At 35.9% G+C, this 26,792-nt stretch overlaps 1 protein-coding gene across 1 annotated transcript; it reads right to left on the reverse strand.

The window, feature by feature from the left end:
- Positions 1 to 452: 452 nt before the first annotated feature.
- LOC104248139 (serine/threonine-protein kinase STY46) lies at positions 453 to 13,590 on the reverse strand. The gene is made up of 16 exons (XM_009804337.2): positions 13,252 to 13,590; positions 12,659 to 12,773; positions 12,343 to 12,416; positions 12,061 to 12,177; positions 11,927 to 11,981; positions 11,338 to 11,448; positions 10,298 to 10,348; positions 9,865 to 10,031; positions 9,678 to 9,785; positions 9,408 to 9,481; positions 9,089 to 9,264; positions 3,730 to 3,825; positions 1,773 to 1,853; positions 1,625 to 1,678; positions 1,203 to 1,337; positions 453 to 783 (listed from the first exon to the last, which is right to left on the reverse strand). Exons 1-16 carry the CDS (start codon positions 13,443 to 13,445, stop codon positions 703 to 705), a joined length of 1,689 nt encoding a protein of 562 aa, XP_009802639.1. The 5' UTR covers positions 13,446 to 13,590; the 3' UTR covers positions 453 to 702.
- Between the last annotated feature and the right edge of the window lie 13,202 nt (positions 13,591 to 26,792).

A 26,792-nucleotide genomic window follows, 5' to 3' on the forward strand; every position in this document is an offset into this window, starting at 1 on the left:
TTATACTGGAGTCAGCAGAGTACACCAGTCCAGCATAATATGCTAGAGTTCATACACAGGTGCACCGAACTCCAGTATATTATGCTGTACCGGTCTCTGTTGCAGCAAAATAGTGACTATTTTTCATTGACTTCGTAAACACTGACTATTTTTGAATGGTCAGTCCGAAAACTGATTATACCGTTCTATTTTTATGACAATCGGATGTACTCCAATAGTAACAAACGAAGATGAGAGTTCATTATCAAAAACTGAAAGCCCTTAAAGTTTAAAATTTCTAGCGCACATAATCGAAGCCAGAAACCTAAAGCCACGGTATAAAGGTCCTAAATCACATAAACAGTGAAGCACATCCAAAACAACTAGAAAGCTAAAACAATAATACACACAAACCTACCATTACTTTCAGGGAATATGAAACATAGCGTGATCGCGGAGAATGAATAATGATGTGGATGTTGATGGAGTACTCGCAAAATTATATTAATCTAATTTGATTCAACTCCGAAAGCTTCTGTCAGAGCTGCCAAAAGAAAGTTGCTTATAAAAAGAATTTGTTCAAAGAATTGGAAAAAATAACTTTCTTTTGACTATGGCAACATTGATCTGGAAAAAATCTGTACAGTATGGATAAATGAGGCTAAAAATATGTAAATAGGTGTAAATAAAAACTTTATCAACATTCTGTATGTGTGCATCTACTCAATGATGTCCACGCCTAAGGGCTGAAAAGAATCCTCCAGCTGACTTCTCCTTGCATCGATCGGCTCTTTCATCTCCAACCTGACCCACATGTCAAGTGTTGCGAGTTAATAAACTATTCCCTTTGTTGCAGTTTATGTTATGGGAGTACTATTTAAATCCGTCTTTGTGTGCAGAGAAATTCAGAAAAAATATGAAATTTAAAAGCAAAGCACAAATGAGGATAGATATTATTCTAGGGAAGCTGAAGAAGTTCAAGGAGAGTGAACTCTTTTTCCCCCCAGCCATTAATACAATTTATATTATCGGCATGAGGTGGTGATTTGACAGAAAATAATGCCTTCACCATCCTCCACAATTGTAATTGACTAAAAGATGTTCGGCCAAAGAAAATCAATACCCTTTTAAATCCCAGTAAATCCAATTTGTGATGTGTCCTGTACATTTATCACCAAGAAAAATAATTATTAACTGGCCAATGCCTGAGCAGACACACATACCTCTTTTGCTATTTGCTGCAAAATATCTACTATTTCAGAAAAGTCAGGCCTGGATGTTGGGTCTTGTTTCCAGCATGTGTCTAGCAGCTCAGCAAGTCTGGGAGGAGTGTGCTTGGGTATAGTTGGTCGCAAACCCTGGAAGCAATTAGAAAATTAATATCATATCATTTGTGCATATCTTTTCTATGTGCGTCCGCATGCATGTGATGAGCGAGCAATATGCAATCAACCATTATGGTGGTCATAACAACAACAACAACTACCCATTAAAATCCCACAAAGTGGGGTCTGGGGAGGGTAATGTGTACGCAGACCTTACCCCTACCCCGATAGGGCAGAGAGGCTGTTTCCGATAGACCCTCGACTCAGAAAGATGGTGGTCATACGATATTACAAATAAAATTAAATAAAAGAAGCATTACCTTCTGGACCACTCCAATAGCAGCTTGCAATGGGGTTAAGTACTCATATGGAAGCTGGTCAAACAAAATCAAGTGAATATAAGTATATACCAAGAAAACAACCAACAAAAACGGGCTAATCCAAAAATTTCCAATCACATATCAGTACCTTTCCAGTCAGCAACTCCCATAGCACAACCCCAAAACTGAATACATCTGCTTTGTGATCATAGGGCTTGTGTTCTATTACCTTCAAGAAGAAAGATCTGAAATAAGCCAATGCAGCTATGCTAACTGCACAACTAGTTATATAAAATCTCATTGAAAATAACGGAAGTAACTCCCACATTAACTGATTGAAGTAACTGTCACAAATAACTAACTGATTGTTCTTGGCCGAGTTTCTATAACCCTTCCCATGCTCCATCTAGTTCAACTGCTATTCAAGCAACTGCAGTGACACTTACAATGACACAAATCTTATAACAAATAACAGGGAATTTTTAACACCATGGACTTGCCTCAAGCAGCCATAATATCCTTGGTCAGCGTTGTGCGTACACACTATATAAGCACAACCTCATTAAATTTCATCAACCGCCACTGACACCTAGGAGTTACCTAACACATCTGGATCCTCTTGGCCAGTAACAACCAATGAAATACATCAATTCTACAGCCACACACTCCAAACAACAAAAACACAAGATATCACCCCTATAGTCAACATATTAAGAGCCACCACTATAGTCAACATATTATAGTTTGGTTCATCAATCAACTGGGTAGAGAGTTGATATCAATGATTGTATCTCACAACACTCCAATGAAATAAAATTCAAACAAGAAAAAGCTACAGTTTCAACTGCCTCTAATTCCAGTTATGGAAATATGAGAAAACTTATGCTCCATTATAAACTGTTTATTCCCAATTTAACCATTTAAGATAAGTTTGTATCTAGAATCTAAAAGAAAGGATATTAGAGCTTTAAAAAGCACAAAACTTTTTCTGATACTCATCCTTTATGCAGTTGCAGCCCAAAACGGTGTAGTAAGGTACCTCACAGTTAGCTCTCTGATACTAGTAACACACAATTCTGGTACTAAGAAACCAAAATATCATTTGCCAAGACCACTAGAGACTTATCATGCAGCAACTTAATAAAGTAACATCTCGGCACCTTATCTAGGACTCACGCGAGTTATTTGGATGGGGAGGACCAGAAGGAAAGCTTGTGTCACTAATTGCAGACCGTCTTACCTAACACAAGTCATGATTGGTAGTACTAGCTATCTAGTGCTTGATAAATATGAGGCAACATATACCTCTGATACTACACCTATCATATGTATGTAGCTCTTTCTGTATCTATTTAGAGGAACCATGTAGCATATTGCTTTCCTATCGGTCTGCCTTCACACATAACTTTAGAACCTTCAACCTCCAGTCTAACAACTGCTGTTACCTTGAATGGGTTCATAATTGGTACCACAAGCTATCGAATCCCTTGAGAGATCAAATAGAGTCTACACGTGTCTTTGTATTAAACAATTCTTATAATGAACAAATCTTGGTTAAGACTCTACCCTCTTGGGGGCAAATCCCTATCTTCAAATACAAAGACATCCCCGTCGACTTGGGATGACAGCAACACCTATAGCAAGTTCTCTTAAATACATAAGACCAAGATTCGCTCTCTCTGTACATTTTCACATTAGGACTGCTCCCTCTCCCTATTCCTCTCCTCCCATCCCTTCCTTCTCTTAAATCACCTTCCACGGTCTACTGCAATAGCGGAGTTAGCCTTTGGCTACGGGTTCGGCCGAACCCAATAGATTTGGTCCATGTCCCGTATTTGTCTTATGTACAAATTATTACTTTAGAATCCAGTAGCATAAAAAACTAATATTCCGAACTCATAAGCTTCAAATCCCAGCTCTGCCTCTGGTCTACAGTGTGTACAACCAATCAATACCGCCTAAATCCTAAGCAATATAGATGGCTAAATTTAAGATCTGCACCAAAATTCTGCTCACTCATAACTAACTTCTATCTCAAGGCTTAAGCCTGGTTTGGGAGACTTCGGATTAAATTTCCTATCTTAAGATTTGAATGATAGGCCTACCTCCGGGGCCATCCATCTATAAGTCCCGGTTTCTGCCGTCATTACACCTGTTTGTGCCTTCACTCTGGCAACACCAAAATCAGCCACTTTAATGACCTGAAAAAAAGACAATAGGTAAAACTTGATAAGCAACCGACTAATTTGGGTTAAGATTGGCCTAGACTAAACTAACAAAAGTGACAGCTTGAATATAATTATTTTTGAAACCCACTTAAGAAAATAAAAGCGGATAAAAAGGTGTATTGGGTAATTTAACCTTCGTGAAGTATCAATGAGTGATTCTCAGTTGAAAAAATAACACGATCCATATATTCTGCGAGAAATTATAGCAGACTATTGATTACAAACAACTGAAATCTAATTTTAGACCCAAAATTTACCACTAACTGATTTCAGAACATAAGGTGGATGAAGGACTAATGAACCCACACATGCCTACAACACATATTTTATTATGTCTATGTACACTGACCAAATGATTTAATTCAAATTAGAAGGGATTTCAAAGTGAAACTTAGTTGAAAACTAGAGTATAATTGAAAGAACATGGGATAAATGAAAGATTACACCCTTAATTTGGCACACTTTGAACTCCACCGTTATGAACTGAATTTCAAGCTGAAGCTTAATTGAAAGCTACAACAATGAAATTTTGGGATAAAAGATGGCAATTGCATCATTAAATCATTTCGCGCAATTTGGTCTCCAATATTAGAATCTGACTGTAAGGGAGAAGTGGAGCCGTTCTACAATCTCAGACATGGAGGTAACAGAAACTACAAATTGAATTAAATCATGTCGGCCCAGATTTGAGGCTGCGGTATCACCTACCTCTTTTCTTCCTTCTTTTTTTTTTTCTTTTGGTTCCCCCTTCTGTTTTACCGGTATTCACTTGCCGGCGTCAATGGAACGGAGTGTGAGTCATACGCGCCAGTGAGACGTCAAAATCGGTTTGAGGCAGCAAAGGCACGTGGAGCAAGTGAATGGCTGGAAATCGACTAAGGTTACTACGGCAACGTGACCTTGACATTCACGACGATTCACCCAGGTTTCACACTGTCGGGAGCTGGTACCTCCTGTTCATCGATAAATATTTCTATCTTGTTGTTAACTAATTAGTTTGTGATAGTTTAAGCATAATTCTTTATTGCCTACCGGTACTCTTAATTAGTGCATCTACATGACTACTTTTCTCGCAAGTAACTGTTTAGGGATTTCTAGTCTTTAATTTTAATTCTTATTTTCTGTTCGGCTGGCCTTCTTCTATATATCTGTATTTATCGTTAGTTTAATTCTTGATTGTCTGTTTTTCTTATCTGTACTCATAATTAGTGAATAGAGCTTAAGTGTTAGATTTGACTCTTTTAGTTTAATTCTTTGCCCGCTTAAGCGATAGTTCTCGCGTAATTTTCCTGAGATTATAGTGGATGGAGTGAGTGATAGTAGAATAAGGTCATGTCCTCGGATGAGGTGGAGTGGGAAGGGGGGAGGGGGGGAGTTGGGTCCTGGAACATAGGTACTTTGACAAGGAAGTCGATAAAGTTAGCGAAGATTCTCCAGAAGAGGAAGATCAACATAGTTTGTGTCCAGGCGACTAGATGGGTGGGTTCTAAGGCTCGAGATGATGATGAGTTTAAACTGTTGTACTCAGGAGGCGAGAGGAGTAAGAACGGGGTAGTATCTTGGTTAACCGGGAACTTAGGAGCTAGTGGTAGAAGTTAGGAGGGTGAACGACAGGCTGATGGCTATTAAGCTGGTAGTCGGAGGGTCTACTTTAAACGTGATTACGCGCTTCCATGGGTTTGGACGAGGAGATTAAGAGGCGTTTCTAGGAAGACTTGGACAGGTTGGTCCGTGGCATTCCGCACATCGAGAAGTTATTCATATGAGGAGATTTCAATGGCCACACCGGGGCGACCTCTAGGGGTTATAACGGTGTGCATGGTGGCTTTGGCTTTGCAGTTAGGAACGTAGGAGGTACTTCGTTGTTGGACTGTGGTAAAGCCTTTGATTTGGTGATTGCTAACTCGTGTTTTCCGAAGAGGGAGGAACACTTGGTTACTTCTAGGCCAAGACTCAAATTGATTACCTACTCCTTCGGAAGTGTGATAGAGGTCTGTGCATGGATTGCAAGGATATACCTAGCGAGAATCTCACGACTCAACATAGGTTATTGGTGATGGACTTAGAGATCGTGAGGAAGAGGAAGCAAAGGGCTGTGTATGGTCAGCCTAGGATCAGGTGGGGTGCCTTGACTAATGTCAAAGTGCAGGGGTTGGGGGAGAAGTTGCTGGCTATGGGAGCATGGAGGAGCAGTGGGGACGCGAGCTGTATGTAGACCACGATAGCGAATTGTATTAGAGTAGCTGCGAGAGAGGTGTTAAGGGTCTCGAAGGGTTTCTCTGGCGTCCACAAAGGTGACTGGTGGTGGAGTAAGGAGGTACAAGAGAGTGGAAGCCAAGAAAGCAGCATATTTGAAGCCGATATAAATCATGGACGAGGAGGCGAAGAGGATCAACAAGGAGGCTAAGAAAGAGGCGGAGTTAGCGGTTACTACGGCTAAGACTGTTGCGTTTGGGCGTTTGTATGAAGAGCTTGGGGCCAAAGGCAGGGATAAGAAGCTATACAGGCTAGCGAAGTTGAGAGGGTGAGAGAGAGGAAGGCCCGTGATCTGGATCAAGTTAATGCAACAAAGATGAAGAAGACAAAGTTTTGATGGAAGTGGCTCACATTAGACGAAGATGGCAAACATACCTCCATAGACTCTTGAATAACGAGGGTGATAGGAACATTGTATCGGGCGATTTAGAGCACTCCAAGATTCGCCGAGATTTTGGGTATTGTAGGCACATAAGAGTAGAGGAGGTCGAGGGGGCTGCGTAAGTTACGCAAGGGTAAAACAACTGGGCCAGACGAAATCCCTATGGACTTTTGGAAGAATGTGGGTAGGGTTGGTTTGGAGTGGCTTACTAAGCTGTTTAACGTTATTTTTAGAACGAAGAAGATGCCCGAAGAATGAAGGTGGAGTTCGAGGATTCAGTTGTACAAGAACAAGGGTGAGATATCCAAAGTTGCAATAATTACATGGGGATTAAGCTACTTAGCCATACAATGAAAGTTTGGAGAGGGTGGTTTAAGTGAGGGTGAGGAGAATTGTGTCCATTTCGGAGAAACAACTCGTTTTCATGCCGGGTCATTCGACTATGGAGGCCATTCACCTTGTGAGGAGATTGGTGGAGCGGTATAGGCAGATAAAGAAGAACTTGCATATGGTGTTCATTGACCTAGAAAAAGTATACGACAAAGTCCCAAAAGAGGTGCTTTGCAGATGCTTGGAGGCTAAAAGGGTCCCGGGAGCCTATATTATGATGGAGCTAAGACTCGGGTTAGGACAGCGGAAGGAGACTCTGAGCGCTTTTCGGTTGTGATGGGGTTGTACCAGGGATTAGCTCTTAGCCCGTTTCTATTTTCCTTGGTGACGGACACATTGATGCAACCCATTTAAGGGAAGGTGCCATGGTGTATGTTATTTGCTGATGACATAGTTCTGATTGAGGAGACACGGAGTGGTATTAACGAGAGGCTGGAGGTTTGGAGGCAGACCCTTTTCAAGTTGAGCAGGACCAAGACGAAATACTTGAAATGCAAGTTCAACGACGTTACCCAGGGAACGGGCATGGAGGTGAGGCTTGATACATAAGTCACCTCCAAGAGAGGTAGTTTCAAGTACCTTGGATCGATAATACAAGGTAACGGGAGATTGATGAGGATGTCACGCGTCGTATCGGAGCAGGATGAATGAAGGTGAAGGCTAGCTTCCGGTGTCTTGTGTGATAAAAATATGCCGCTGAGAATTAAAGGTAAGTTCTACAAGGTAGTAGTTAGACCGACTATATTGTATGGAGCAGAGTGTTGGCATGTCAAGAACTCTCATATCCAGAAGATGAAAGTAGCGGAGATGAGAATGTTAAGGTGGATGTGTGGGCATACCAAGTTAGATAAGATTAGAAATGAAGTTATTCAGAATAAGGTGGAAGTGGCCCTGTAGAGGATAAGATGCGAGAGGCAAGGTTGAGATGGTTCGGGCATGTTAAGAGGAGAAGTATAGAAGCCCCAGTTAGAAGGTGCGAGAGGTTAGCCTTAGTGGGTATCAGGAGGGGTAGAGGTAGGCCTAAGAAGTCTTGGGGTGAGGTGATTAGGCGGGACATGGCGCAACTGGAGCTGACTGAGGACATGACCCTAGATAGAAGGGTGTGGAGGTCGAAGATTAGGGTAGAAGGTTAGTAGGTAGCCGAGCGTTTCTCTATGTCTTACTTAGTTCACTAGCATTAGTGTTAGTATGATATCCTTCTATACTACCTAGAGTTTAGCTACTTTCTTAGCTTCGATCTTATTTTTATTTTGTTGTTATTCCTACTTGTTGGCATTACTTTTCTTCATCCGTTCTCTAGCCAAGGGTCTATCGGAAACAGCTTCTTTGCCCTTCTAGGGTAGGGGTAAGGCTACATACATCGTACCCTCCCCGGAACCCGCTTGTGAAAAATTAATGGGGTTGTTGTTGTTGCTGTTGTCATGTCAGCCTTTTAGACACTCTTTTTCAGTCAAGGAGGCTTTGGACTTGCTAATGTTTTGTTACTTCCACCATAGCATTTAATCCTTTCCTTTTCTCTCACTTCAGATAAGGAATAAACTTCTTGCTTACTTGGCCTATTCGTTGCAAAAACAACAAGAGATAAGATGCATAACCCAATTCCCAGCCCCCAAATCTCTTGAAAACAGCTAACGCCCTCTTATCTGTTCCCTTCCAATCTTTATACAAAAATAGCCTTAAGTGCCTCTCAGTTCTTTCCATCCTGGTTCTATCACCAAAAGACCACGATGAGGACAGATCCTGAGTGTTTTTCAACCTGCTTGTGTTCTCAATATTTTCAAGAAAAGCAATATGCTTTTCACGGACTCGAAATAAAACAGACATATCCCTATTTCATAGATCTAATGCAACCACAATGAGTTGCCTTTAGCAGATTTCTTATAGGCTGATAATACAAACTTTGGAAAAAGTCCCAAAGTTCAATAACTTCCCTATAGTCGTTCAATAACTTCCAATAACTTCCCTATAGTCGTTCAAGAAATAAACCTCTTTCATGTGGTTGGGCCTTGTGTACTAGCCAATGGTTATACATTTGCAAATGAAAATGGGAAATCAAAATTTACAAGCATCATTAGTTGGACATTATAAAAAATACTCCAGCAAATTGATCAATCATCAATATATGTAACATCAGCGACTAAAAACATCTAGCAATAAGACATCACACAAAGTATAAGATTTTCAGCCTTATTGAAAATTGCGTCTTACTTCATTTTCATCCATCAGTAGATTGGCAGCCTTCAAGTCCCTATGTATAATATTATTTTGATGCAGGTAGTTCATCCCTTTTGCTACATCAATCGCTACTTTAAGCAGAGTAGGTAGTTTAAAACTGCCCTTTTGTTTGTGCAAATAGTCATATACGCTTCCCCCAGACATGTACTCTACAGTCAAAGAAATGAAAGATAAATAAGCATTAAGTGAACTCTTACTGAAACAGATACAGGAAATGGTTTTGAAAACAGTGATAGTCGGAGATTTTGAAACAATTCTGCAAGTTGGGTGATCTGAATACGACATCTACTACCTGTTACTATACACAAGTTGGGAGGCCTAGTACAAGCCCCTATGAATTGGACAACATTTTTGTGACGAACTTTTCTGCAAGTATAAATGAAATACAGTATCAGAGGAAAGATAACGACTTGACATGGTGCATAATCTTATACTTGTCCTGAAAAGTAAAGGATATAGCAATGTGACAATAATACCAAATATTGTCTGCATATTTGAAGCATAGAGAAAGAAATCAAAGATAATAGCGATAAGCTTCATAGGGAGGTATAACCAGACAGACCTCATGATATACACTTCTTGGGCAAACTCCGTCTGCAATTCTGTGTTCAAGCGCTCAGATTTTAGGATTTTGATAGCTACTTCCTGACTGAAGTATGTACCTTTGTATCTGAAACAATTACCTAATTAATTAAGTCTCCAGGAAACTAAAATGGTCAGAGGAATGATATAGCTCATAACAAACTTACAAGTCACCATATGAACCAGATGCAATCTTGTATTCAAATTTTAGAAGCTGATGATCAATTTCCCAGACGTCAATGCCATCAAAAGGTATTGTCAAATGGTCAAATTCACATTTGATCAAGTCTTGCTCATGCTTTATGGACGACTGTGACGGGCTTGGCCATGATTTCTGAATGAAGCTACCCCTTGTTAAATGATAAGTACACAAAACTTACACACAACTAGCTAAATCTTATATTGCTCGTCAAGGAGAACAAGGAAACGACTTATCCTAGTAACTCCAAAAGTATCATCATTCAGAAAACGAGCAGAAATCTGTTCTTACCAAAGTCCTTTGTACATCAGTTGGGATTTGACAAGTGCGAAAAAAACATATCCAGAAATCTCGGCAGAATATCAAATGTCATTATATAGAACAAAATAACAGTAAAGTACCTCATTTCTCAAAATTTCCCTCTCCAATGCAGTTCGAAGTCGCACAACTTCCTGATAAGAAACAGAAATCAATGTTCCATTGGACACATGACATCAGAAGGAATATAATAGACAACCCCGACCATGCCCGAGAAACCATAACAGAGTGATTGTACTTTTTCAATTAGAAAAAAAAAAAAACAATTGGCACCTAGCATGGGGCTCACACTGAATGATAGAATTGGTGCTGCAAATAAGAAGCATTGGAGCACAGAATTTCATTCACTTCTGCTTGAAATGTAAAATATTCCCAGTTTATGCACTGAATTTAGAGGTGCAACACTGTAGCCCAGAACTCAATAAGCCAAAAACAGAAAGGACTCCTATGCCGGAAAAAGTTAATTGGCGAACCAACACTACTCTTGTTTGAAAAAAGATTATTTTACTGTAGACCTTTTAAAACTCATTTCCTAATAAGTGAAGTAGAGAATCACAACTGTGATATATACAAAGTAATAATAAAGAAAGCAAGACAAAATCATTTCCCAAGGTTAGCTGAAAGTGGGAAACTCTTATTAAATTTATGTCACATTTTTTCTTACGAAATGACAAAAAAAAAACACAAAAACCTAACGACATAATAATAGTTAAATGAAAGTGTATGATATACTTACATTGAATTCAACATAGTTATACTCCAATATGTTTTATCATAGACGATTGTCATACGTAAACCTTTATGCACTTTGATTTATTGAGATCTTAATGTTAAAAGTATTTACAACTGAATTTTCTAGATGTACAAATCCTTTATATTATTTTTTAATCAGAATTATCATATTCCTTTTAAATTATGTAGCCTAAATAATTTGATGAAATTCTCGTAAATGTACATAGTTTAAAAGTGGTTACTCAATTTTTAGTTGAGCTGAAAGCGACTATAAAAACAGAACTTTAAACCATGCATACATTATCTGTCACTTCTTGATGTTAGGTCACATAATATAGCAGGCACCTAAGCGAACCCAGATCAAAGTGAGGATATAATGTCAGAGATGTACCTCATAGGGCCAACCATCAACAACAAAGACATCTAGGGAGTAGCCATCCACAGTGGAAAAGGCATGCGCTTCCTGGATGTTCAGCCCAAGCTCAGCTAGTAATGAAGTTAACTGTCATATTCAAAGGTTCATTATTGTCCCAGATTCCTTTTCACGAGATATAAACTGATATAAAGAACTACTTCTTTTCTTGCAATACACAATCCTTTCTCACTGCATAACAATGCCAAGAAGGCAGGCAATATTTATGAATTTTAGTGTCACCAAATACGATTATGTCTGTTTTACTTGCACATTCCAAATCATGCATCATTTTGAAATCTGCAGCAAGATGAGAGTTGTGTTTTTCATGAAACAAAGGAACAGACAAAAGCCTCGCCCTTCATACATCAAGGTCCCTGAATTACATTTCTACATAAAGAATTACAGTATATATTATACATGTTCATGGGTCAACAATTGGTTTCAATAATAAATGGACATTTTTTAAATGTCAAATAAAAAGCTTACCATATCCCACCTCTGCCAACAGATAGAGTACATTTCTATCAAGCAGATAGTGTATTGAATAAATAAGCGCATCAATTACCTGGCTCAGAAGCTTTGGCTTGTCATCTGTTGAAAATGTAATTTCATGCATGGGCCTGCAAAATTATTTACAATTTTACGCTTCATAATGTATACTTGTCGAAGCGGAATGCACAAAGAAAAAAAATTCTATACCGTGAAAAATTTGCACAAGGAGCAGCAGTATCTTCATCTTGAACTTCAGATTTGATTGCTTCACAAGCAAGGGCTTCGAGATTATGAGAAGAACCAAAGGCAGGTGGAGGATGGACACTATGTATCAAAATGGAAGCAGCTATTTAGCATAGTCAATGACAAGTAAGAATTCAAGAATATATTAAACAACAGAAAAAGGCTTCAAAGAATCACTAAGTAACCAAAGAAATACAATGTCCTATGGGAAATAGTGTGCAGGTAGAATGTCACGGAAGGCGATACCTTCTGCTAACTTCCTTCTTTGCAAAGCTCGGATGAAAAGAATCTCTTAAGTTTCCATCAGGAACCGGAGCAACCTGCACAATGCCAAGTTTGATTCAATCCATAACTAGCATATACTGGGAATACAAAGGACCAAAAAATACAAAGGACCAAGATTACACGGAGATGGGTTGGTCTATTGAACTAGGTAGTCAGAGTGAACAAACATCTAAAATATCCTCCTTAACTCCAGAAAAGGCCATGCTTGATTTAAACGTATGCGATATCAAGAGCAAAGCAACTAAAAGGTGTTATCTTGCAAGAGTAGTTTAATTACCTGCACCAACCGGACATCAAAGGCAGGTCTATTAGCTGGATCATGTGCAAGGTGTAGCAATCGCTTGTGTGTGAGTACATCTTCTGCCCTTTCGACATTCACATCTAATGCGTACCTTAAATGCAAAAATAAGGTATTCGTTCATTGATCAATCAATTTTGGCGGCACATAAGTATGCATTTCTCAATAAAACAAAACAAAAAAAAGCATTCAGCGTTTTGCAACGTCGTGCATCTAAAACACGCACATTAATACATCTGCAAAAATGTGAACTGCTTGGCAAATTCAACTGGTTCATCGCAATCTTAACAAGCTAAGATAGCAAACTTTTCGGCAAGTAAAACCTAAAAAATTAAGACCAGAAGAAAGCTGGAAACGATAACTGCCATTATCGACTTCTAACTTGATAAGAAGATTGAAACTGTCGACCAAAAATAATCCAATCTCCCAAAGGCACAACAAATGCGAAAGACAACGGTACATTTGAGATCATATGTTACTACTTAATATATTATCGTCCGTAGAAAACCACATAAAACGTATATAATTGTACGGATTAATACATAGAGAGAGAGGTAGAAAGGTAAAGTTACCGAGTAGGAAGACGATTGAAGTGAGCCCAAAGTTCATCGTCAAATCCAGGTTCTACAGCCTCCTCGTTGTTTGATTCCTTAAGCCTCCGTAAAACCTCATTGTAAACCTCCAATTTTTTTCTCTGATGACGACCACTGGTAGTCGCCGAATCCACCACTCTACTCCCACAACTCTCGTTATCCTCTATCGCCATTTCACCTCTCTCAGTAGTTCTTCCACCGGAATGAAAAATAATGGCCGCGGTGCAGTTTACGTAAAGTGAATCTTCGTTATGGAGATTGAAAATTACGGAATTCAAATTCTAAATTATATCAAAAATGCATGTTTAATTTGTGAAAGAAAAATGGGAAGAATTATTAAGAAACAAACGGCGGTGGAGTGGTTCTGAGGAAGGTTTCATTCCCATTGGTCATATCGTCTTTCCCTTTCTCTCCGTGTGTGGGGGTGGGTACATGAAATGAATCATGTATGTATTGTGTATAACCCTTTTTTGACTCGGGGTAAAGGTGGGATTTTCATTGGTACAGTCAAGTTGACGTGGATTTGCTTATCTTCGATCTGCTTTTTTTGCGTGTTAATTACTTACCTTTATTTTTGCTTTGCTTAATATTCTTAGCTTTGGCAAAATTTAGGTGATGAATAAACCCACAAGTGGGTATTAAATAAAATATATAGAGAAAAAAAAACAGATTATGGGATATTCTCCGGGAATAGTTGCTGCTGTGCTATTAATTAAGTATTAATAGCAATAACCATTTAACTATGAGTTCTGTGTAATATTAGGGGTCGTTTGGTAAGAGGGATAAATCGTGGGATTAGATTTATATCGTATTTGGTTGATTATATAATTTTATCTTGGATAAATTTATACCATCAATCAAACACGATATAAATTTAATCTCAAACTTAATCCAAGATATTCTATCTTATCCCACCTTATTCCATTAAATTTGGAATTATTTTATCTCACCTCTCATGTGGTATAAATTAATTCTGGGATTATATCCCGGAATAATTTAGTCTGCGTATCAAACGACCGATTTACAAGTAATATATCGGTTATACTTTGCGTTTTTTATGCTGTAATTATGGACTGTTTTATTATTATATGATGATTTAATTATGCAAGATTATAATAGGGAGATTGTTTATGGGTTAAATAATAATAAAATAAATGTGATTAATAAAAATTTATATTATCATGCGGGTGAATAATAATAATATGGGAATTATTTTTTAAAAAAATTGTCAAATTTGAGTTGAGTCAATTTAAAAGTACTTTTAGCATTAAATTCGTTGTCATCAGCTATTGATTGATCCTTTTAGTCTTTTATAATAAGAGAGTTAAAGGTCAATGTTGGAGCTTCTCTTTCTCTTTGCTCGTGAACTTTTGGTCGAAAACGAGTCTGCCCTATTGTCTGATAAGTTCATAGGAAATATATGAAATGCAGATATGAGAAAGCGAGAGAGAGATATACTGCATGCTGGTTATGCTTTTATGGACTGAAATGGCTAAATACTCCTATTTCTTGCAGATTCTCAATGATTATTTGCAAAATATTGGACTATTTTGAAAAGGTAACACAAAATCTAAATAAATTTGTGCTGCAATCGAGCCAGCAACACATAAATATATAACGGACTGCATGCACTAGGGGCGGGGCGGGGCAGGGCGGGTCTTTGCGGATGCTAGGCGCAACGGGTGAAAATTAGAAAATTGCTAGGCGGGGAGGGACAGGACGGGTTAAAAATTTTGCGGGTTTAATCCAACTCCGCCCCGCGGCCACTGCCATCCCTACATGCATATGAATAAGAACTCACTGTACTTTTACTAACACCTTGTTTGAATGGTTGTTACATGTCATTTCATAATGTTTCGTATTGTATTGTATTGTATTGTATTGTTTAATGAATACAATGTTCGGATAGATTGTATCGTTTGTCGTCGTTTCATGATGTCACATACTAACAATATAAAGAATAAACTTGCAACATTAGTAAGAAAAAATATGATACGAAATAGAATTATTATATAAAAAAGTAGGATAAAGAATAAAATATGATTATTTAATAATAAAGAAGGGCAAAATGAGAGGAAAAAAGCAAAGAAACAACGTCACCACACCAAATCCGTCGTTTCATAAAATGACTCTTTTCGTCATTACATAACGATGAATTTAGTGATACGATACAATGTAAAATAACAATCAAAACAAACACTATATTTAAAATAACAATACGATACAATACATTAGGTAACAACCATCCAAACAAGCGGTAAGTATCCCAAGATACAACTTCAAAAGATCGTCATTATTCAAGTTTAGAAAATGTCGTCGTAATTAAAAGTTTCATCACAAAATCTATGTGGCAGAGAATTAGCACCCCTATTTGTTTGATTTACATTAAGACTGAGGTATAGTAATTGCAGTTTTGTCATTATAATTTAGTTAATTTGAAGTTGAATTGCATTTGCTAACATAAGGCCTTTAGATCCAATTAAATTGCATTGTTGAACGTATTTTCTAAATACTCCTTTTTCTTTGTTCCCTCCATCTCATGACGAGATTTTTCTGGGTAAATAAATTTGACTTTCAAAACAAAGTGCCCCAACATACTATTATTTCATTGTTGACTTTTGGTTTAATAAAGGAGAGTGGCACTCCATTAATTAGGAGGTTTAATGGAATTAATAATATGGAATTGTTTCCTTGATGAGGGATTATGTTTGAGTAAAAAAAAAAATGGACTAGAATAATCCAAAATCTCATGCCAAAAAAGTGGACTTGATTCTTAAACTCGAGATGTGCGCATAACAAAAGGAATAAACCCTAGTACAAAGTAGAGAAAGTCTAGAATAGATGACACTAGTACAAACTACAAAGTAGTGTATGATTCAATTAACAATTACTTGTACTCTATCACACGTATAGAATTTTAAATTCAGACATAAATTTGGCATGTTCACAAGTACTTTGATCGTTTATTAGTTCGTTAATTTAACTTATCTGTCATATATAACAGTCATGTAATATTAGATTAAATAAAAAGTATTAAGCGTGACAAACATGGATAAGAATTTTACTTTTTCGACTTAGTTGAACGTAATAAAAATCACATTTGAAATTACTTGTTGCCTTCGATCATTAACATAAACCAATTATCGTGAAAACATTATGGATGTCATTTCCCATTTAAGATATGAAGTTGAATTGAATTTTTTCGAATAAAATTTAAAATTTTATTTGCTCATCACAATCCCAATTTAAGCAAAGAGATGTATATGTATGTATAGACAAGTGTTGTAATTCACCAAATCTCCTAAACAAAGTATTCTCGTAAAGCTGTAAAAATAAATAAAAAAATCTCCTAAACAAGGTAAAGCTATAAAGACTACAAAAATTTAATGCCAAGCAACAGCTGTCGAAATCTCTATTGTTGGTTCAAAACTGATGATTAATTATATGCTTCCTACTTATAAGGATTAACTATAATAAAAATGCCGACTTCTTCAACCTATAACTTTGGAGGGAGGGAAGCAAACAAAATTAAGAAGAGGTTAATTAGGGCTAATTCTAAGATTAAAGTGGGAGCACAGAGCACGTGGATGGATGAAAGGCATTACGTGGCTGACATTCATGACTAAGAGGGGAGCACGCGAATGGATGAGGCAAAACACGTGGCTAACCTAAATATTCGTAGAATTTGAAGATTTTTACTATGAGTTATGAATTTCTTAGCGAACACATAACTCATAATATACTCCCGGTCCACAATAAGTGACCAATTTATCTTTTTATTTTAATGCAAAATAAGTGTCCATTTATATAACCATGAAAAAAAATTAATTTATTTTTTAAAAATTTCCCTTATGTACGTATCCTTAAAAAATCTTTTACTCCTCACATTAAATTATGCTGCAACATTTAATTAAGGGTAATTTAGTCACACTAACTCTTTTTGTTTAATATTTTCTTAATGAGTGTGCCCAAGACAAATTGGTCACTTATTATGGACTGGAGGACTAGTTACTTAATAGACAATTATTATAAGTATATATTTAGTTTCGTAAGGTCTTTCGGAAACAGCCTCTTTACTCTTCGGGGTAGGTATAACGTCTTCATACACTCTACCCTCCCCAAACCCCACTTGTAAAAATTTAGTGGGTTGTTGTTATATATATATTTAATAATTTTTTTAATATAATACAATATTTAAGCAAAAATTATCGGGTTTATCCGAACTCATACTAAGTGGGCGTTGGACATAAGAAATGTAAAATTTCAAAAAATAGTAAAAAAAAAATCATGTGAAAATAATATTTGAAAATTAGAGTTGTGTTTAGACATGAATATAATTTTGGGTTGTTTTTGAAGTTTTGTGATTGATATGAGTGAAAATTTGAATAACAGCTTTTTCGAGTTTTTTTAAATTTTTGAAAAATTCTCAAATTTATTTTTAAGTGAAAATTGAAAATTCTATGGCCAAACACTAATTTCGAAAAAAAAGTGATTTTTTTTATGTCCAAACGGGCTCTAAATACTCCAATTCTTCATTGTAGGGGTGTACAAAGGAAACCAACAAACCGCACCAACCCGATAATCCGAGTCAAACCGAGAAAAAAACCCGACTGTAGTTTGGTTTGATTTGGTTTGGTGTTGGAAAAAAAAACCCGACCATAATTGGTTTGGTTTGGTTTTAACTAAAGAAAGTCAAACCGAAACCAAACCAACCCGACATTACATTTATAAAATTTTTAGATATATTTAATATATAAATATACTTATTGTGATATAATATATAAATATTTCTTAAACTTTTTCATAATTTTATCTTTTAAGGTATTATTATTTCAAGGTTGGACTTAGAACTTTTGTTCCAATAAGTTTTATAGCTATTAATATTAATAACTTAAATAATGCTAACAAAGCTCAAACCAAAATCAAATCAATACTAATGCTAACAAAAGACATTCATTTCAATATTACTAACGTACAATGTATTGAATATCTATTTTTTGTTTTGTAATGATTTAGATAAAAAAGCATAACCTATTTATTTTTTCTTTAACGTTTAGGCATGTAGCTTTTTAATTAACAATATTTATATTACATAATTTTATTGTCTTTATCGTTGAATATTTTTGGATAATGTCATGACACATCTCATATTTTGTATTATTTTCTTAAAAAATACCTTATATAGTTATATCTTACTAGGATTAAAGAAATATTTTGAGCACAAGTTATATGTTTTGTGCTACGAAAATTTTACCGGAAAAAACCCGAAAACCCGAAAATCCAAGAAAAACCGAAATTGAAAAACCCTAATTTTATTGGTTTGGTTTGATCTTTGGATTTAATAACCCGATATAATTAGTTTAATTTGGTAATTGCAAAATTCGAACCAACCCGACCTATATACACCCCTACTTCATTGGCCCTTGGGAGTCACCAAAGGTCATTGTACAATTTAGAGCGCTGTAAGCGGAGAGCTGTAGCCGGTGGAATATGCGGCTTTCCCAAGCGTAAAGATTAAAGTATAGAAGAGATAAGTGTACGAACCTTATCCGGTTATTTAATTGAAATTTCTTTTTCGATATGATGACGTGGAATAGAGTCAGAGATTCATGAGGTCAAATTATGTATGGGCAACATAGAACTGTGACTTGATGTTTTTCCCATGTGCTTTTAATTAGCTGGCTGTTGGACCAAACACGAGTCGATCCCACATGCCACATTTTCCTTTTTTCTTTTTTTATTAAACGATCCCCCATTATTATTGTCTAGTAACCCCACATTGTTTAGTACTACAATTACATTACTAGTCTTGAATTATTTTTATTGTGAAGTATTTCGAAAGAGGAACTAATTAATAATTTTAGGGGTCGTTTGGTAGGGTGTATAAAAATAATGCGGAATAAGGTGTATTAGTAATGCATATGTTAGTAATGCAAATATTAGTTATGCAAATATTAGTTCTTATCTATTGTTTGGTGTGGTGTATTAAAATTATAATGCATTGCATAATTTTTAAGAAAAATAGTTGTTTACAAAAATGCCCTCCATATTCTCTAGCTTTAAGGGACTTTAAGGATAATTTTGTCTTAACCATGCTAATGCATGCATTAAAGCCTTGGTATTACTAATGTCATGGTTTTCTATGCATTACTTATGCATAGGATTATGCCAAGTATTAGTTATACACAAGTTGAAAAAATATACCAAACAAGATATTAGTAATGCATAGAACTAATGCTTACATTATTTTTTCTAATACCTCCCGCCAAACGACCCTCGATGTTTTTAATCTTAGGGTGAGTTTTTACCCGGAGTCTAGTCAGGAATAACTTATGATTAATATTCACATAGTAGAAATTAATCTAGCCTTGGGCCGTGAATCATGTAGCTAGTGTGGCGACTCATGTAATATTTTATTATTTTACATACTTACCTAATACTACTATTAGTACGAACATGCATTTTCAAGAGGACCACATAATCCTTTTTTGATTTCTCGTTCGGTATCCGCTACTTATATTGAAATTCGATTATATTTGGATTCGCATCGGATAGGACTCCACTTGGAAGAAAGTGCTCCCTATCAAGGATTTTTTCATACGTAGGGCTCAAACTCGAGACCTTTAGTTAAGGAAGAAGCATCCCCATCCGCTGCACTACATCCTTTGGCGGTGAGAGGACCACATAATCCTTACATACAGTGGCAGATTTAGGGGGGCGGCGAACCCCTTCGCCGAAAAATTATACTGTATTTACAAGAAAAATCTATTTTTTACCTCTACATATTAAGTTTTGAATCCCATTAACACAACCCAAAAGTGTAGTTTAGTGGTCAAGGGAGTTCAAAACCTTCATAAGATCATAGGTTCAATTTCCACTAGTTACAAAAAAAAAAAATTTGAACCCCTTCGTGAAAATCCTGCTTCCGGCACTGCTTACATAAGGTTTCACTCATTTTCTTGTCGTGTTCCTTTTATGGGCTGTCATATATCTCCTTCACCAATGTTTCACAAGATTGAATCTTTTTTATTCAACTCAAATGTTCCAGCTTATGTATATTATTGGAGTAAATTTTTTTTACTGCAAACAACGAGGGATTAATGGGAGGTCCAAAAGACATTAAAACTCAAAACCAGTAAATTGACTAAATGCTAGTTTCATGTTATTTTGATAATCTTGAAAAGCTTATAACTAAGTGAATGAAGGCAAGAAAAAAGTTAGAAGGCTTTTTTCTATTTATTTCTTGTGGTCACAACTCACAAGTCTCTTGCGCTTATGGTCCCAGCTAGTTCAAGAATTGTTTGATTTGCATGGATATCAATAAAAGAAAGAGAAAATAGCATTGCAGCAGTGAATTGGAGGTGGATATAAGGATATTAGTTGCAAATTATATTGATCGATCATTTTCTAAGAGACTATGTTTAACACAAACTAGCGATAATTTAGTTAAAAACATTGCGAGGCTCAGAATTACTGAAAAAATCCCATCAATAGAATTATTTTTTCGAGAAAATACGAAATATCTAAGTCATACAAATAAAGTGATCTATTCATTTTTAAGAAAAAGAAAACACAGGGATTGGATTAATGATAAAATTAAAAAAGCCCCAAGCAATGATTCATATTTTCTGAGTTAAGAGTTAAGACTTAAGACCCACTAATTCACACAATTTATGTTCTCATATTATTTCTCATTATTGATCAGATTAATTTTGTTTGAAACAAATAAACCCAAAAAGAATAAGAATAAGAATTAAAAATAAACACACGTTTGCACTAAGGATGTTCTCTTTTTTCACTCTAGCTTGTCATATATAAGATGATAGCAATATTTAAAGGGAGAAAGTAAACGTCTTTTGACAAATTTGACAATATTAGGGTTAGGTTAAGGACAAAAGAGTGTTAGGTCGTGCCTTCAGGCTTCAATAATTGTTAGTAGATCTAGTTTAGGTTACTTCGTTTTATCACTTCAACTTTTTAAACCAATAAGTCTAATTTTTTTTTTTTTGAAAACAGGAAATACTTTATATAATACTATTAAGATAAGTACAAGGGGATGTCCTTGACGGACTATGATCTAATTTTTTTCTTTAATTTAATAAAACAAATGAAAGAATATAAAGGAAAAATGACACTGTATAGCCGTTGTAAAAATAATAGCCGAAAAAATATATAAATTTTGTGTATTTTTGTACATATATATATTTATATACAAATATTATACAAATTTTATAAAAAATTTCGGCTACCATATTTAAATAATTTTTGGTGCGGGTTAAAAGTGATAATACTCCTAATTAAAACGATACATAAAAGCCTAAATGTGAGTTATTTCCGCTGCAGAATTAAGAAGTACTCCCTCCGGTCCAAAATAAGTGATTTTTTGGCCTTTTTCTTGTGGTCCAAAATAAGTAATTTTTTCAGATTTCAAGAATGAATTAATTATTTTTTTCCTACATTGTCCTTGGAGTAACTAGTGTTGGAATATGTGTTAGGAGTGTTTATGTGAGATAGTAAAGGTTAATATGGTCAATTCTATTGCTAATTAATGCTAAAAGGTGGATTTCTTAATCTGTGTGAAAACATCCAAAAAATCACTTATTTTGGACCGGATGGAGTAGTAGACCTTGTGTAGGTTCATTGAATCTAGACGAGTTCCTTAAGTACATTGAATTTAGACACTTTCTATAAGTACCATTAGATTTACTTATTCACATTATAAATTTAATCCAATAATAAAAAAAATATACTACGACTGCTACTCATCAAAGGAATCTAAAATCCTACTTATAAATGTATATTAGTATATTAATCCTTGCTATAGATTGCAATAAATAAATAAATAAAAAGAGAACAGTAGCAACAACAACAATACGCAGTTAATTCCTTAGTTTGATGCATATATATAAAACAAATTCATAAAAGTAAAACATCGATATTAAAATGAACGTCAAAGGTTTACTTTTGTTTCTTTATTTATTTATTTTGCAGTGTTCGGATCACAAATTCAAAGATAAAAAAATTAACAAATACTAAAGCATGGCGAACACTCAATATACAAGCGAACTCGATCAACTATTCTGTCTACATCTTTGTTTTCTGAATCTGGACATACAGATGTTTCTCTAAAGCTATTTCTTTAGTGGGATAATATAGGATAATGAAATTGAAATTTATTATTGCTTAAAAATAATATGCATGATACGAGATATCTGCCCTTTCTTTATTTAAGATTATCTGGAATGACAAATGCTCTGCACAGCAAATATTTAAATGAAAAAATGACATTGTATAGCCGCCCTCAAAATAATAAACAAAAAATATATATTTTTTGTATATATATATATATATATATATTGTATGTTATATACAAAAAATGTACAAATTTTATACACTTTTTCGGCTGCCAAATGTAAAGGTTTTTGGCGCGGGCTAAAGGTGATAATACCCCTATTTTAATCGAGTTAGTAAAATCTTGAGATGTCAATGGACTTGTTGTCGAACTGTAAGTGATCAAAATTTGAGCCTTAAAATTTTAAAATATGGCCTCAAATATAAGTCTTCATAAATTTCTTTAACAGTTTATACTGCAAGTTTAAATTAAAATTTTAGAAAAGAGGGTGCTCCCAAGGTCAAAGCCATTGTATTTAGCATTTACCTGACAAATTTAGGGTCTGGACAAAAAATCCAATATCAATTCAAGATTAATGAGAAAAATGTCGCTGCACATCTGCTAGAGAGCTAAGAAATAAGAATTGGATTAATGGAGAAACAATAAAGAATAACTGAATACCAGAGGTCTCGGGTGGAGTGGTAAGTACTCTTCCATCCTTAATTAGAGGTTTCGGGTTCGAGTCTCTGTGTATGGAGTTGCCTTTGCTAGGGAGCGCCTTATCCCAATGTGAGACTTCCCAGCACGAATTCGAATTTAGTCGGGCCCCAATATGAATACCGGACACCGGGTGGAAAATCCCAAAAAAAAACACACACACAAGAACTTATAAGTTATATATGTGCGCTAAAATATAAAGAATTATTGCATTGTCAATATGATTATTACTTTATATTTCCATATTACCATATTAAGGTCATTTTGAAAGTTAGGTGGTGTTGTATTAAAGCTTACCTAATAGCTCGAGAATTCTAGTGCATAAAGTTAAACTCTATGACTACTATAATATATGAATTTAATGTAGTTTAGAAACAAAAAAAATTCGATAACATTATCCCAAGTTAACTAAATATATATTGACAGTAGTTGGTTCCTCCGATATTGTTTTGCTATCCATATTCCCACTCCATTTTCAACAACAACAACAACAACAACAACAACAACAACCCAGTATAATCCCACAAGTGGGGTCTGGGGAGGGTAATATGTACGCAGACCTTACCCCTACCCCGAAGGGTAGAGAGGCTGTTTCCAGGAGACCCTCGGCTCAAAAAAGCAATAGGAGATGATATATTAGTACCATAAAAATGCGTAATAAAAATAACAACAATATATAAGAGATATGAATACAGAATACGAAATACGAAATAGATGGCTGGTATAGTAAAACTAGAAGGTAAAGCCCTGCATCAATAGACGACCAATGACATTCTTAGTCTAACTCCTAACTGGCTAGTCTCACTCTATTGTGCTGTAGAAATATTCACAACTCTCCCCTAACCTACAACCTTAATGCTCGACCTCCATAATTCCCTGTCAAGGGCCATGTCCTCAGTAATCCTAAGTCGCGCCATGTCCTGTCTGATCACCTCTCCCCAATACTTCTTAGGTCGTCCTCTACCTCTCCGCGTGCCCACTACAGCCAGTCGCTCACACCTCCTCACCGGTGCATCAGTGCTCCTCCTCTGAATGTGCCCGAACCATCTGAGTCTTACTTCCCGCATCTTGTCCTCCATGGGGGCCACACCCACCTTCTCTCGAATATCTTCATTCCTAATCTTATCCATCCTTGTATGCCCGCACATCCACCTCAACATCCTCATCTCTGCTACTTTCATCTTCTGGATGTGTGAGTTCTTTACCGGCCAACATTCAGTTCCATATAACATGGCAGGCCTAACCACTGCTCTATAAAACTTACCTTTTAGTAACGGTGGCACTTTCTTGTCACACAAGACTCCCGACGCTAACCTCCACTTCATCCACCCCACCCCTATACGGTGTGTGACATCCTCGTCAATCTCCCCGATCCCCTGAATAACCGATCCAAGGTACTTGAAACTACCTCTCTTGGGAATGACTTGAGAGTCAAGCCTCACTTCAACTCCCGCTTCCGTCGGCTCAACTCCAAATTTGCACTCGAGGTATTCCGTCTTCGTCCTGCTCAACTTGAAACCTTTAGACTCAAGAGCATGTCTCCAAATCTCTAGCCTCTCGTTGACGCCGCCTCGTGTCTCGTCAATTAGAATAATGTCATCAGCAAATAGCATGCACCATGGCACCTCCCCTTGAATATGATGAGTCAGTGCATCCATCACCAGGGCAAATAGGAATGGGCTGAGCGCAGACCCTTGGTGCAACCCCGTAATAACTGGAAAGTGTTCAGAGTCGCCTCCTACTGTCCTAACCCGAGTCTTAGCTCCATCATACATGTCTTTAATCACCCTAATATAGTTACTCGGGACCCCTTTATCCTCTAAGCAGCTCCATAAGACCTTCCTAGGAACCTTATCGTACGCTTTCTCCAGATCAATAAACACCATGTGGAGACATTCAGAGGAGGAACACTGATGCACCGGTGAGAAGGTGTGAACGACTAGCGGTGGTGGGTACGAAGAGAGGTAGAGGGAGGCCTAAGAAGTATTGGGGAGAGGTGATCAGGCAGTATATGGCGCGACTTAGGGTTACTGAGGACATGGCCCTAAACAGGGAATTGTGGAGATCGAGCATTAAGGATGTAGGTTAGGGGAAATTGTGATGTCTTTTTTACAGCACACTAGAGTGAGACTAGCCAGTTAAGAGTTAGTCTTAGGATGCTATTGATCAACTACTGATGATGGACTTTATTTGTTGTGTATTAATACCTTACATCTTTCTCGTATTTCCTATATCTCTTATATTGCTGTTACTTTGTTTTTTATGGTATTTATGTTATGTTATGGATTTTATGGTATTTTATGTTGTTTTATTATGAGTCTATTGATAGTACTAATATAGTGTCTCTTGTTGCCTCTTTGAGCCGAGGGTCTCCTGGAAACAGCCTCTCTGCCCCTCGGGTAGAGGTAAGGTCTGCGTACATATTACCCTCCCCAGACCCCACTTGTGGGATTACACTGGATTGTTGTTGTTGTTGTTATTGAGTTTAATTTCAAGAAAATTGTACCTTTTTTTCTTGCAAAAAATACTACTGTAACTGTTTCTCTGCAAAAGCTCAAACAAACGCCAATAAGCCACTTGGGTCCCCCAATCACTTCAATAGACTCGAATGAATGACCGATAATTTCTTCGAATCCATGAAGATTTAGCAAAATATAGGTAAAATGGATAAAAAATATATCTATATAGAAGATATAGTAGAGAATATATTTTAATCATCCTAGCACTTTTACTTCACATCATATATTTTTCTAGAAGTTGTTTAGCCTTTTCAGAAATTTATGCATCAATAGAAAATATAAACTTCTAGTACTTTTTTTAAAAAAAAAACATTGGCCTAAGAAGAGTTTTGATTAAGAGCTTGTTTGGAAAGCCACCTTAGAAATAAATTTGGGTGTAATTACACAGTTTGACATGTTTGTTTGACCAAGTAATTACTTGGTCAGCATGGAATTGGATGTAATTGGAGGGACGTAATTACACTCTCCAATTCTGAAGGGGAACGTGAGAATTGATGGTAATTACACTATGTAATCACAAGGTTGCCTTTTTGTTTCTTTCCTTTTTGTTTTTATTTTAATTTATTTTCTTTATAACTTTTTATTTCTATTATTTTAATTTTTTAATTTTATTTTTACTTTTTAATTTCTTTTGAAATTTTAAAATATATTTTTTCTTTGTATATTATTTATCTTTTATTTCTCTATCTTTACTTCTCGTGATTTCATGTAATTGCTTACTATTATTTATTTTTTATTTATTTTATTATTCTTTTTTTTAAAATTACACCTCCTAATATTAGAAATAATGAGTCATTAACAAACTTGGCATATAATGAGTGATGCAATTAAAGTGAAATTTCATTGTTGAATGTGGTTATGAACTTATCATGTTTCCTAATTATTAAGTTGCACTGGAACTTACTATTATTATATTGAAATTTGACATATGTTAAACTATTTTATTTTTTTTGAATTTTGAAATTGTGTTATATTCATGATTCAAATTTACTTATTTTAGTAGTATTAGTTCACATTGCATGCTGTTCATTTTTTAGTTAGAATTGATAGATTAATTTTGTCAAACATTTGATTAATGTTATGACATTATATTTGTAAATATTAATTTATTTTATCAAACATGAATTCCATGATGTTCTTACAAAATGTATATTTTTTTATTTTTGTAAGTA

The sequence above is a fragment of the Nicotiana sylvestris genome, chromosome 1, assembly GCF_000393655.2.
Source record: "Nicotiana sylvestris chromosome 1, ASM39365v2, whole genome shotgun sequence".
Taxonomy (NCBI): Eukaryota; Viridiplantae; Streptophyta; class Magnoliopsida; order Solanales; family Solanaceae; genus Nicotiana; species Nicotiana sylvestris.